At 38.3% G+C, this 14458-nt stretch overlaps 2 protein-coding genes across 3 annotated transcripts in view; one reads left to right on the top strand and one right to left on the bottom strand.

Moving 5' to 3' along the window:
* Positions 1-14458, bottom strand: part of PTGFR (prostaglandin F receptor) — a 308369-nt gene that overhangs the window by 110533 nt on the left and 183378 nt on the right. The gene's annotated exons all lie outside the window — the stretch shown is intronic.
* ADGRL4 (adhesion G protein-coupled receptor L4) overlaps positions 1-14458 on the top strand; it is a 74699-nt gene that overhangs the window by 29889 nt on the left and 30352 nt on the right. For both annotated transcript variants that reach the window (XM_065740743.1, XM_065740734.1), the window contains exon 3: positions 8568-8720. In XM_065740743.1, the coding sequence (XP_065596815.1) occupies positions 8568-8720 (153 nt within the window). The remainder of the gene's footprint in view (positions 1-8567; positions 8721-14458) is intronic.

Genomic DNA, 14458 nt, shown 5'->3' with positions numbered 1-14458 from the left:
GAGTGTTATTTCTGATCAAAGCCTTTGCTGTATGCTTGTAGGGAGTTCGATAAAGTTTATCAGATACTGTTTAATGTTTCTCTGCCTCTCTCAAGCTCTGTTGTCTCTCACCCCCTTTTTCACATCTTACTTTACCATACCGTAACGTTTTGCCAATATAAGCTGTAGCATGGTGATGCATTTCCTGGCTGTGTTCAGAGCCTGGATAAACTTCTTCCTCTTTTGTTTTGGAATCTAGAAAAGCACTGTGTGGGATATTTTTCCCCCATAATCAAATTGTTTGCTGAGTTGCTTTCCCTCACTCTTACATCTTGCTTGGGAACAAAATGTTTAGGTCTGAGTAGTGACATCTTGTTTGTGCACATCCTGTTGGAGAAGAGCCTTGGGTTGTTTCAGTTCACAGTGTGGATAACCAGTATGCATATGGCTGGTAATTAAGTTAGGATTATTGCTTTATCCTTCTCAAGTGTCAATAATCATGTTTTCCCGTTAATTCACATGGTCATTGTTCCCTGTATCCAAAATCAGGCTGAGAACTTCAGCACTTTATCCTTATCATTATATTTGTTTTGCTCACCTGTGACTACTTGCTGTCTCTGATATTACTCCACAACAGTCTCCTCTTAACAGCTTATCAGGTCAGTTGCTCAGCTTGTGAATTAATGTCACTTTCCTGGGGAAGGCAGACAGGGAACCTGAGCACTTCACATACAAGGAGGTCATGGTCTGCTTCCCCACAGAGTGAGTGGCAGCTCCTGGTCCCTCGTGCCTAAGCTGTGATGTTGTGGGTTGCGCTCTTCAACCCTTGACAGCTGCTCTGGGACCCTGCTCACCACATCTGCAGGAGATGCTGCACCAACTCCAAACATTTGTAATAGAAAGGGTGGTGAATCTTCAGAGTGCTCAGACCCCTTCCTCCTGTGATCTTGTTAGGGAGGAAGTGCCTTGCAAATAACAATTAAGAAATGTGGCAGTGGTGCACCCCAATTTGAAGCTCTGCAATTGCAGCAGCACGGCTCTGGAATTGTTGTACTGAATCTCCATTGGTCACTGCAGCCCTGAGGTCTGGTTGTCCTCTGGCTAAATCAAATGATGATCTCATCACTGGCACTTACCCAATAATAAACAACCTTCAGAATTTACAAATTAAACTTAAAAATACTAACAAGAGATGAAAGAAGCTGCTTAGTTAATATATTAATCTCTCCTGTCCTTCTCCATTCTCTAAATGTCAACATGAGTGTATTTTTAATATGTAGGAATGTGATTTTGCTCCTTTTTCAGACCATTCTGCCCTGTTCCTTAAAATGGGACCATGGGAGTTTTTTGTTGTTGTTGTGAGGACCTTTAGTTCAGCCAGACTCACAAAAACTGTTGATCTGAAATCATCTTTGCATATACACATAGCCTGTGAAGAATGTGAGAATGTGTTTGCTGATCCAAAGACTTCTGGGAGCCCAGCTAGCTGCAGAGCCTTTACATCCAAACCAGTTTAAAATTCCTGGCAAGCTATGCAAATATCCCAAGAAGGCATTGTGAAGGGCTGCTGCAAAGAGGCAGAGAACTATGAAATTCTAGCAGGAAGGAGCTTTCAGTGACAAGATTTCCTGTTTAGCAATCGCATGGTCTCCTGCCCCGCCGTAGGACAAAGACGAATCCGGCCCATTATGAAAGCAATTCATATTTAAATGTGCTTTCCAGCCCAGTTCTGCAGTCTCAAGTGGTTTTTCTAAGCATCTGCTCTTTCGTGCTGATTTAGACCAAACTTGAATGCTGAATCTTCGGAGAATCATAAACAAATTGTGTTAAATTACCATTAATGGAAACACATCACAGGGAAGGCAAGGCAAAGCTGTTAATGGTATTGCTGTTCTTAACTCAGACTGTGATGGCTGTAGACACACAGTCCTACAGCACAGAAGTAATGTATGTAAGATCACCCACTGTTCTGAGACCTCCAGACAAGCTAAGCACAGCAGGGTGAGTAGCACTGGAATTTGTTTTACAGGAAGCCTTTCATTTCCTTGCTTTTGAGGGGTTAAGTGAGGCACTTCAAGTACTGTTCTCCCATGGGGGTTACACTAGGGAAGGGTAGTTTTAGTTTCCCTCAGGGGCTCCACAGCAGCTTTGGCAGCAGAAGCTGCTGTCGACAGAGCTCAGCCGGATGCAATGAATCAATGTATTCCCCAGCCGCCCCGACTGCGTTTCTTTCCTACCCAGGGCTGTCCACTTCTTAGTCTATTGTGTGTAGTACCGGTCCCCAGCTCTGTGCTGTCACTGCTGTTCTTGATGGACAGGTCTTCCCAGCGATCTCTGACCTCAAGCTTTAAAAGGTCTGCATTGGGGAGCAAAATTAATGGTAGTTTAGTTTCTTTTTATGTCATCTGGGAAATGCATGGAATAGAACAGGTTGTGAATGTATTGTAGTATACGGTAATACCCTTAGCATGGAGCTCTTTCAGGTCCTTAGTAACATCAAGTATCCACTGAACTTGTGAAAAATGATGCTACACTTGCTCAAGTGTGGCTTTGGGAAAAACCAGGCTATCAAACAAACTCAAGCCCTGTCAGGAATCTTTCGACCTGAAACAGCTAGGTTTCTGCTGTCCATGGAAACCTGTTGTCTCTCTGAACAGCCTGGCTAGGATATCCATGTAGTAGCCTGCAAATCACCCAGCCACAGCACTGGCAGACTACACTGCTCTGGGACCCAAGAATAAGATCTCTGCCAGAGAAGTAGAGGAATGAGCGCCCTGAGTACTCAGTCCTTATCCAAGACTCCAGTAGAAAACCTTGGGAAATGTAGGTTAGCTGGCAGATATTGATCTGAGAATTCCAGCTCCTGCAAAAAAAAGCCAGGAGAATTGATGTCAAGGGCAGGGCAGCTCCAGGATTGCCTTTCCAATGTGATGGGCTCCAAAACTGCCCTGTTCTGCTGCTATGGGTCATTGTGACACAGGAGTAGCCTTTAGCTGGTCATCACCAGTAACCAAATTTGGGGTCCAACATTGCTATTTTTTCTAGTTAATTTACATAATTGCTTACTAAATACCATGAGCCTGACTGCTGTGAACTTAACTCAATACCTGACAGAGAGACTAGAATATATTCTATGACATGTAGTTTCACTTCTCTAAAAATATCATTTTGAATGGATTGATGAGGACAAAACATGCCCAGCTTCTGTTTAATCTAGGTATTTTCAGCCTTGCTTATTAGTTAATTAAATGGAGAAATAGTTTCCTTAAATTGATTTTAAAAAAGAGATAAAAATTCTGCTGTATAACTGTGAATCAGTATCACAGGTTTCACCCCAAAACTAACTCTTTACATTACGTGTCATCATATCATCGTCATGTCTGTCATGGAAAGGTGCTCAGTGCAGTGGTAATCCTTTGAGGCTGTTGGTTTGACAAACTCTGCCATAAGTACCCCTTGTGCCATTTTTTCATGTAAAATATGTAATTGGCATTACAGAAATCCTATATTTAGAACTGATAAATCAAAGTGTTCTCTTGTGCTTGTCACAATAATAACAAATGGTGTCATTTTGTAACTGTAGTTGTCCCAGAGTTTTCCTATTGTAGATTATTTTTATATTTTATAATTTATAACCATCCAGTACTAAAACAGTATGTACATAAGGGTAAAACTTGCATTTTGGAAAGGATACAGAATACAATTTAAGTAATTTTCTCTATGCTTTATTCCTAAATATCTTATCATAATCCTTGAGTTCTTAATAGTGTCATGGCTGTAGAATCCACAAATCATTTTTCCTCTTTAAATATCATACATTTTTAAATTTCTGAAAGGATTAAATGCTAAACAGAAGTCATACACATTTTATTTGTCAGTGAACAATGTTATGTATGTGATGTAAAATAGTGATTTTTTAATTTTATTGTATTCAAACAGTGCATCTAATTTAGCATCCTCTGTGAATGAGAACTTCCATCAATACCTGAACTTCTGAGTGGGGCTACATAATCCTAAATCAATTGTGTTCTCATAGTAGTTACTCATACAGTTTTAATACAGAAATACCATCCTCAGTTCAAAAGTTTGGAAGGAGTATATCACCTTTTCAGATCTCTCTCTCTCTCTCTTTCTCTCCATATTTTTAAGAAAATTCTACATTTTTGAGAGACCAGTAACTACTATATGTAGTTATCAATGAGTATGCAGAGTAAAGAACACAGTTGCATTTTCAAGGTGAAAGTTGAGAATCAGCTTTAGTTTACACCTGTACCATGTATGCATTCTACCAACACTTGTACACAGACACGCACTTAGGCACAATAGTTAACTTTCTCATTTCAACAGTCTTGATTCTAGAAGTCGCTGCTTTTTTTTTTATTTCTTTTTTCTTTTCTATCAGAAGAATAAATAAATATTTAAAGAAATGTGCATTCCTGGAGTATTGCCTGCAGTGTTCAATGAGTATCTGTGCTTGCCATTAATATATATGCCATAATTAAATTCGGTAGCAACAAAGCAGGTGGATTATGCTGTTGCTGTCATGTAAGCTATACTCCTGTATGGGAACTGCTGAATCACGGCCTGAACCACTGATTGGTCACCTGAGGTGAGCACTGAGTCAGCCACAGGGGCACAGGTGAAGGTGATATACCTGTATGATTGGAAGGGGTGGAGCCTGGCTCCACCTCTCCCAAACCCCATTTAAGGGCTGACCACCGCCAGGGAAGGGTCTCTTCTTGGAGATCCCTCCTACGTGGAGTTCCCTGTGAGCCTTGGTATCTTAAAGGTAAGCTATCTTCTTTTGTGTATTATTTGTATACTCTCTATGTAGACCTACTCGAATATACCATCATCTATTCTATTTCTTGTGAAGTTACCATCCTTGGTAGTTATTCACCTCACAACTACCTTCATGGAAAAATGTTTGTTAGAAAGTTTGCTGTCTGTGATTTTTTTTTTTTTTTTGACTTCACTTAAATCCCAAATCTAATAGTACCGTAAATTCTGTAAAATTTGTAAGCTATCTTAAATCCCTTCAGCTTCAAATTACCTGCTATCTGAAGAAAAAAATCAATGTGTTGTCTATATCAACAACTGAAAGGTATTCATCAGTTTTGATTGTGTAAAATATTTTGCGTAAAGGCAGGCAGATTATTTCAATGCATTTTGTAAAACTGAATATTAAGTATGTTTTTCTTTATTTTTGCCTTGTTTGCCTTTCTCATTAACCTGGTAGCATTCCATAGTGAGCGCCATCTTTGGCCAACTTAAGTCAGTGACTTTCATACCATTAGTTTCAATAGAAGCAGGATATGGTCCAGTAAATTATTCCCCAGCACAGTCTGCTCGGTATTACATTAGGTCATGGGAATAGTGAAAAGAAATCTTCTTATGAACTAAACGCTTTAAAATATTTGTTTTTGTTTTCAATTTAATATTCTACTATTCTGCTCAGATGTTCTTGATGTTTCTCAAATTATGTGATAATAAACAAGACCATACATCCTTGACAGTATAAACAGCTGGTGTCTGGGAAACATGCCACAGTAAAGATGTGCTGGACTTCATTTTCTATAATTCAAGCGTCTTATTATTTCTTTCTGAAAATTGAATGAAATTGCCACAATTTCTGAATGTGGTTGAATTTTCAGTCACCTGATGTCTCTCTATCTCTTAATAGAGGACTACCTCACTGCACTTGTCTACATATCCCAAATGGATCAGTTCATAGTATGATTTCAAACTGTTGCTCTTGTATGATGTGTGTATTTTGTACGTAACTGGGGAAAGAATCTTTATCCTGAGAAGGAATTGTGATCCATGCTCATTAATGAGTGCTACAAGTTCAAGAACATTGTTTCTCCTCTTTAAATTCTTAATCCTGTCAATTATCTCTGGCTGCAAGTCACTGAAGCAGATAAACTTTTCCTTAACTTTTGCCATGTTCAAATTCTGCCCTGTGTTTTGTTTTTGTTTTTTTGTTTTTTTCTGGTAAAAAATGTTTTCTCTGCATTCCCACTTCTTTTGTCTATACAACAGGACAAGAGATAATAGTTATAAGTTATTCTAGGGGATGTTCGGGTTGGATATTAAGGAAAAACTTCTTATCAGGAAAGAGTGGTCAGGCACTAGAAAAGGCTGCCTGGGGAGATGGTGGAGTTACCGTCCCTGGAGATGTTTAAGAGAAGGGTAGACACTGCACTGAGTGATATGGTCTAGAGTAGTCACAGGCATGGATTGATGGTCGGTCTAGATGATCTTAGTGGTCTTTTCAACCTTAATTATTCTATGATTCTTTTTAGGATAAAGACAACTTAAGAAAGACTCACGGTATCATTGCTTTGTACAACAAGCTAAGCAAATATCCCGCTATTTGGCACTGATAACATTGCTATTAGGGTGACTATGAACAGAAATGCAGCTATGCTAGCTAGTGAATAAAGACTGTAAAGCACCTCTGGTTCACACAAGCTTGTGTTGCCAGTGCATCCATCGGACTAGGTGACTGAAAACAAGCTAGTTTTCTAAGTTAGCTGTAGGATAGACTTCTAGACTTAAGAGTAAGAGAAGCCCATTCTGGAGGTCATCTCAATAAGTCTTCTAAGTCCATTTAGTCACCTATTTTACCAATACACTAAATATTGGGATAAACACCAATAATCCAGTAAAAATTAAGCAGAGTTGTAAATATGTTATTGATGATAACTGCATGAGTCATTTTAATGTTTCTACAACCAAATTGTCACACTTGAAAAGTAGTAGTGCTGGGTGTGAAGGCTTCAATTCTTATACTTGAGGTCCCAGGAAACAAATCCAAAAAGGGAGTTCTCGCATATATCCTGTAATTTTATCTCCTCAGCTCTGTTGTACCCATACTTTGAATAAAGTCCTGCAGTGATTAGTGTCTCCACTTCTCATCTTCCACAACTCCTACCCCACAAAGTTCCCAAAGCCAATGCTTATTATTTTCTAGGAAGTAAAATGCCTTCCCAATGCCGTTTGCCAAAGTGCACTTCTCATATTCCCATACTCAGTCTCTGAAGGATTAGCACCACTTTTTCCCTCCATCTTACTTTCACTTCAACTAATTTTACCTTGGCATTCTCTAAGATCCAAATCATATACCTTCTATCCTGTATTTTCATTAATGCCAAAGCTGTAAAATAAATACTCTTGATGTGTGTTGGCGGAGTGCTTTTATATTTGTATTCCTCGTTAAAATACATTCCCTTTTAGTTATAATGAGCTTAATCCATTTAATACTGTTGACCCAAATTCCCCTAAGGAAAGCTGCCATTCTGAATTGATATTTGTATCTGAGGCAATGGAATAACATTCAAAATTATGTCAGACTTCAATTCTGAAAAGTGTCCTGTGCCAGGGTTACTCTGGGGGTTGAAACTAAGTTACATTGCAGAAATCTATTCCTGTAATGTTTTACAGCTCTTGGTGTACTTTAATCTTACCACTTCTCTAACTTAAATGACGCTACACTTATCTGTATCCTATCTCTGCAACGCCTTATGAGAACACTGGTCATTTGGAAGCAAAAGCAACTTTCTGAAATTCATCCTTGTGTATCTTTTCTGAAATCATATTTCTTTTCCCTGATATGCTCCTTAATCGTTCCTCTTTTGCAATAAATTGTTATTTCTCTCCCTGTTAGAACTCTTTCCTGTCATTCGTCATGTTATGACTACCTTTCACTTGAGAACAGGAACAAAATCCCAGCAGACTTCAGGAAGCCTTTAACTATTTTACTTACTCAGGATGTAGAAAATAGAGAACTCAGTGTCTTCTTGTTTGAGTTTCATTTGTTTGTTTCAGAGTTTTGAGGTGCTTGGGGAGAAATGGGCTACTTGGAAAGATATTATCACTATTGTATTATTCCCAGTCTGATAAGCAGATGCAAAGATCAAGCCAGGAGTCTTGCTTGTCTTGAGTTTGTTAGGATCTTTGGGATAACTCAGCAAAAATGACTGCTCAGTCATGTAGTGGTTGGCAGCCCTGCTCACAGCAGATGTGCTGGAACCTGGTGATCTTTAAGATCTCTTCCAACCTAAGCACTCCTATCATTCAGTCAGGAAGACAAACCCTGTAAGCTTGTCTGATTCTGGATAGAATCACCACAGATAGTCTTCAATAAACCAAGGGAAAAAAAGTTCAGTTTAGTTATGTTGATCTTGTTTCAATGTTAATCAATGTAGTGGGTTACTTCTTCCTTAGGGTGATTTTCTACCTGTAGATATGTGAAGATCATTATGGGTACCAAAAATGTTTTCAAATCAACTATAGCAGAACATGCACTTGACTCAATCCTTTATTCCAGCTGAATATGCAAGACAGTTATTTCAATACCCCATTGGTTTTCTCATTTATTGGCTTGCTCAGGATGAGGTCAGAGAAGAGCTCCTGAACACCTGATTATATCCTTGGCAGTGGGACGCCTGGACAAACACCAATTGCCAGTTCAGCATTCAAGCCTTATATAAATAAAATACTGAAGGCCAAATTAAGCTTTTACTAGTCTGTTTTCTTCAATTTGCAAATGCAAATATATTTCTCCATAATTTGTGTCTTGACAGATGATAATGAATGTGAAAATGCTACTCAGCCTTGCGGAGAGCATGCCAATTGCACAAACACTGTGGGAAGTTATTTCTGCATGTGTGCACCTGGTTTCAAATCCAGCAATGGTCAAAAAACTTTTGTACCTAATGATGGAACCTCCTGTGTAGGTAAGTCATTAAAGTCTTCCAACCAGCTTTACATTGTCACTCTTCTCTTACTGCTTCTGTTAATTATAGAAAACTAGCAAAATGCATTCAGATTTGTGAATTTTAGAATCTGAATGTAAAATTTTACCAATTTGGACTGGTACAAAATTAATATTCAGTTTTTGGGCTTATGTTTCTCACTGATAATACTGCAGCTACCAGTGTTTTCAGTAACCTTTCAATCTTTATGCAATGTTATGTACTTTTAATCCACTTGTCATAGTTTTAGAAAATAGATATATTGTTAGGGAAACACAGAAAACCCTAATCCAGCCTTTTATGCCACTGCTTGACTGATCTGGGAGCAAGTTGGTATTATTTTTTAAAATGAAGCAGAGTGGCAAAGCGTTCTGCATCAGGTCGCTCTTGACCAACACAATTTCCCATATGTATGACCTACTGTGCTCCAAGCGTATTTTGTTTGGGGTGTCTGGCTTGGATATTTTCAGTAATTTTTCAAGTCTGACCAAAAGCAATGAGAAAGATCTGTAGTTATCCTACCTCCCGTACCATCCATCAGCTTCTATTTCTATAACAGTTGAATGGATTGTGTTCAAGATTACAGGGGAAGAAAAGTTCTCTGGAAAAATGTTTTTTTCTGAACATCTATGCAATCCTTTAGGATTTCCTCTGAATGGAAGAACTGTAACTATTTCTCTTTTTTCAAAGTCCTGGTAATTTTCTCTGTATGTTGCAACAGTCTTCAGGGAATGGGAAAATGAGAAATAAATCTATTGCCCTTTATACCTTTATGCTGACTGTGTCTCATTCTAGATATGTCTCCTGTGAGCCTGTGAGTGCTGACAACCTCTCTTCTTCTTACTGCTCTTAATAACAGCAGAATGGCTGCATATTAAGCCAGAAAGTGATCTAATCAACATTTCTGGCCCATTGCTCACATCCATCTAAAAGAGCTCTGCTTTACCCAGCCGCTATGAATTGTCATTAAATTAGCTGAGATTGAGACTGTTAGCACACTGAGCTGTAAATATTCTCATGATTCCTGGTCCATGCTTTGATTTTTTTTACCAGTTATGACATTTCCTCAGCTTCAGAACTTTTTTCTTCAAAGTTTATTTCTCTGACTCTTTTTGTGTCACTTTGTACCATTAGCTTGCTAATTTATTTTTCTTTTGCCCTTTTCTCTTTACTGGGCAAACCAATCTTTTTTTATCCTCCACTGAGTTAGTTAACTGCTTTTCTATTTTTTATTTTGGAAATCCACATGGGAGGAGCTAAGTTTCCAAAATTCACACTGAAATAAATTAAAAAAAACTGGGCACCTGTTCTCATTAAATGAGTGTACCAATTACTTTATGAAGCAGGAAGTCCTAAAGACAACCTTTTGATCCATAATTCATTTTCCACTCTATCAGTCAGGGAAACTGTAATAGGATATTTTGTGCCCAATGGACATGCTGCTTTAGGTAGTAAATGTGACTTGCAGCTGATGGTAGTGTATCCAGGTTGTTCTATACACAGTTGAAGCAGACACCAGGTTGCAATTATGATCACAGTGCAAGTTACTCAGTACAAATCAAAAGACAAAGCCAAATATTCATCCCACCCAAATAATTTCAGACTCTGTGCAGTCTTTAGTTTCCCTTTTAATGTCTGTATCCCGATATAGAATGTATGTGGCAATAAACTTAAAAATACAGCACATGAATTTTGGGGAGAGCACATACATGTGCTTTCTTCTCCTCTTCAGATATGATATTAATTTTCCAGCTGCAAAGCAACTATAAATCTCAGAGCAGTGAATCAGAAGAGAACTTTGGGAAATGTCAGTTCACCAGAATATTAGGTTTTGCACTGTCAGCACTATTTCATCATGTTATCAGGTAGAACTGGTGAACAGATGATGATGAAATATGCAGACAAAGGAGGAACTGGAGAGTAGAAAGGAAGGGACAGAAAGAGACAGAAGGAAAATGGAGGGAAAAAATAGAGAAATGCAGATATGTGGTATTTGTGAACATTTTTCCTCTGTCCCAAATAAGAAATCTATTTACTTTTAAAAGCCATGCTTTTTTTCCTTAGACTTCACATTTTATTGAACATTAGTCTTCAGTTAAGAAATATAAATCTCCCTTTCTTCTGTCCCAGACACTAGAGTAAAAATGTGAAAATGGCCATCTTTGAAATGAAAGTGACATCTGTGCCACTCAGCCTTTTCCAGTAACACACTCTTAGATTTCTTCAGCTTTTTGTCAGCTTCTTCAGAGGGTAATGGAAAGGTAGCCCTTCTCCATCACATCCTTTTCTGGGACAGGGGTCTTGTAAGGTAGAGGGATATGGTGTTATGCCACAGTGCCAACCTTTCTTTTACTTGTGCAATTGTTAAGCTTTTTTATTTCTACTTTATATATGCTGCTGCCTTCCACAGTATGGAGACACAGGGAGGGATATTTAGTCTTTTGCAAATGGACTTTTCAGTCACTCGCAAGCTACTAATAAGCAGAAGGTATAATGTAGACATCAAGCTGTCTTGACTGACTGGTGAAGAATCAAAGCGATGTAGGTACAATCCAGTAATTGGCAAGACTGAACATAATAACTGTTCTCAGTACTTTTAATTTAATTGGAATTTCCTTGCCTGCTGCAGTAAATGAGGAGTGACAAAGCACAGAAATAAAATAAAAGGTTATAAATCTTCTTTCACACTAGCCTGAGTGGTGTTGGTGATATCATTTTCTGATTGGAGCTAATATAAAAGCTTCAAAGTTCAGCTCCAGGATTTGTTTTGAATATTTACTAGAAGGCCACGGCTTTTTGCAAAGCTATGGCAAATGTTCTTGTGTTTAAAATGCTGCTGTTCTTCAACCTTTGCTCAGAAATGTTGTCTGTGAAGACTACACTCACAAGCCTTGGCAGCCCGCTCCTGCTCTTGTAGTAGATGAAGGAGGATGGTTTGAGGTCCTAGCCCAGAAGTTCAGGTGAAAATGAATTGCTGAAAGCACTGGCAAGCTGTTTTCTGTATGTGGTCCAACAATTGCATGCTCTTTAAAAAGGCTTAAGTACAAAATATAAAGAAACAAAAACCTGCAGCTACAAGAGTATTTCAAAGCAGGAACTTAAAAGCAGCATTGTTGCAATTGTAACAAATAACTGACAGTCCTTGAAAATCTTTTTTATTTAAAAGGAGTATGAAGCTGATTAGTACCTTGCAAGATCAGGCATATTGCCTTTTAATTTTGTCATCCAGAAGATTTTTTCTCTGGGAAACAGTAAATTAGTTAGGCATGATATGGACTCATTCCATATGGGCAACTGAACTGCAGAAAATCTATTTGCATATACTCAACGGGGTGTCTCTACCAGACTTTAAATAGCCATCCTGTCGACAGAGATGTGCCTTCATGTTTGAGTTTCTGCTGTTATTTTGGATAATCCTGCTTTCTCATTAAAATCTCCATTACACTTAATACGTGACATAATTACAAAAAGATGAGTAATTTGTGTGAGTGCCCAGTAATGACAAATAAATGATTTATCAAACTAGATTCATGGAAAGGAAATTATCATAATAATTTTGAAATACTTGGAACATTAAATCACATGGAAACCAGATAGCTAGCAATGGCTGTCTGGACAGTATTCAAATATTTCTATATTTGGAAGTCATTTTAAGTTTTAGCAAAGGTTGTCATTTACTAGCGTTTTGGAACTGCATTATTTACTGAATTGCCCATTAAGACATACATGTCCTTCTTCCTGTAGCTGACAAGGCCAGTGAAACCTCGGGATAAGGTTGTTGTGTTTTCTCATTATATAAACTGTTATTGTCGTGTTTTTTCACCCTTGGCACTTCAATTCACTCGAAGTTTGTTTGCCTCACACTGAGTCATGGAGCAGTGAACTGAGTGGCACTTGTTTCAAAAAGGGATTTATAATCTACTGGTGTGAGAAGTTATTTCAATGCCAGGAGTAAGAATTTTAGCCTTTATCTTTAAATGACAGCATTTAATTATGCAGTAGCCTATGTGTAACACTGTATCTGGTCTTTTTTTTCCCCCACTTTTCTTCATTTTTCATTGATGTAAAGCACAGTTAGCCCCATAACTACAAGGACTGAGGCCACAGAACAATGTAGATAATACAAAACTTAGCTTATTAAAGAAACATTTGCAGCTGGGGGCATTAGAAACCCAACACCCTAATGCAGATAATCGTAATTTAACCTCACTCTAAGTTTTGTGCTTTTTCCCACCCACCCAAACATAGCCTTCTCCATAGCCTTCTCCATAGCTCTTCTCAGAGGGCAGAGGTGGTTGTGCTGGGAGGGCAGTGGAATCCCAGCACCCTTCTGCACAGCACAGGCTTTCTACCTGCTCTACAAGGGGAGTTCCTGAACCAGCCTTAAAATGGCAAAGCAGGGCCACTGGTCAGTGAGCAAAGGGACAGGAATGCAAGGTGCGAGACCTCAGGAAATCCCCTTGAATGCTACAGAGATCTTTACAATTACAAGCACAAAACAGGGAGCTGGGGAATTGCACAAAACAACAAAAAGTGTGTGTATGTAGGAAATGCTGAATGTATGGCATTAAGACTTGAAGCACAATTTACAGTTGCCTCATATTAGAAAAAAAATAATAAAATAATTCATGTAATAATTTATAGAGAATCTCTTGCATGTCCAAAAAGCCCCCAGGTGTCCTTCAGACATCTTTTTTGCAGTCCCTGTTTACTTACACAGGTGTGCACTTTTTTTTTCTTTTCCCACAGTTTCTGTTTGTCTAGCAACCTTATTTCACAGACATTATTGCTCATTTTTGTTTTACTCCATTTTGAAAACCGTCAGCAATTTTATATCAAAAGAAGAGCACAAAAATTGCTTCTATATACTTATAGTGCATTTGCAGCCCCCTGTATCTGCTTTTTGTTTGCTTGTTCTTAAAAGCTGTCTAACTGCACAAAGGCCTCCTATTGATTCAGGTAGATATATTCTCTAATAATCAGCTCATCGGTTCTTTTTTTCACTAGTTTCTTACCCAAATTCATCATCATCCCAGTTCTTAACTCAGTTTGTCTTCCTCTCCAGTTCATCACCCCCCTTTCCACCTTTACCTTAAGTTCTCAGCCTCTTTTCTTCTCACTATGCTCCCTTAAATGTGCTCATATGTCACTTCTTCATTTTTCAACACTTTTTGTCAAATATACCTGTCCCAAAAGTGCCCGTATTTTTCTCCTTTCTAACACAGTATTTCACAGTCCATTACTTCATTCTAAAGAATTATATGGTGTTGTTCCTACTTTACTTTCTCCAGTGAGTCCATGGAGTAATTTGGTCTCTACTGTCAGCCAGCCAACTAATGCAAAATAATCCCTATAGCAGCCAGAGGCAGCACACAGACCTCCTAAATTGATCAATTCATGGAGTCTCTTACCAGAATTCGTCAGATTTCCTCTAGGACGGTGCCCCAACTGTTTACTGAATGTGTCTACCTAGCAGAAAATTATTTAGAAGGGCAAAAGTCATTTTAGGCACATGAGTTCTATCTTTGAATTAAAAAAAAGAGACCTGGTGAGCACTTTAAAGGCACAGAGCTTAAATCTTAGATTATCAGGATGGATAGACTGATCAATTTTGTAGCATCTTTTTAAAGCCATGACTTAAAACAAAAGACTGATGTTTTCTTTCTCTTTTCAAACTGAATGCTAAGGCTGAGAAAATCTATTTAGTCTAATCTCTGGAA

The sequence above is a fragment of the Cyrtonyx montezumae genome, unplaced genomic scaffold, assembly GCF_038088225.1.
Source record: "Cyrtonyx montezumae isolate F1298 unplaced genomic scaffold, pur_monq_1.0 scaffold_1, whole genome shotgun sequence".
NCBI classification, from domain to species: domain Eukaryota; kingdom Metazoa; phylum Chordata; class Aves; order Galliformes; family Odontophoridae; genus Cyrtonyx; species Cyrtonyx montezumae.
Note: the sequence above shows the minus strand (reverse complement) of the source record. Positions and strands in the feature narration are given on the sequence as shown.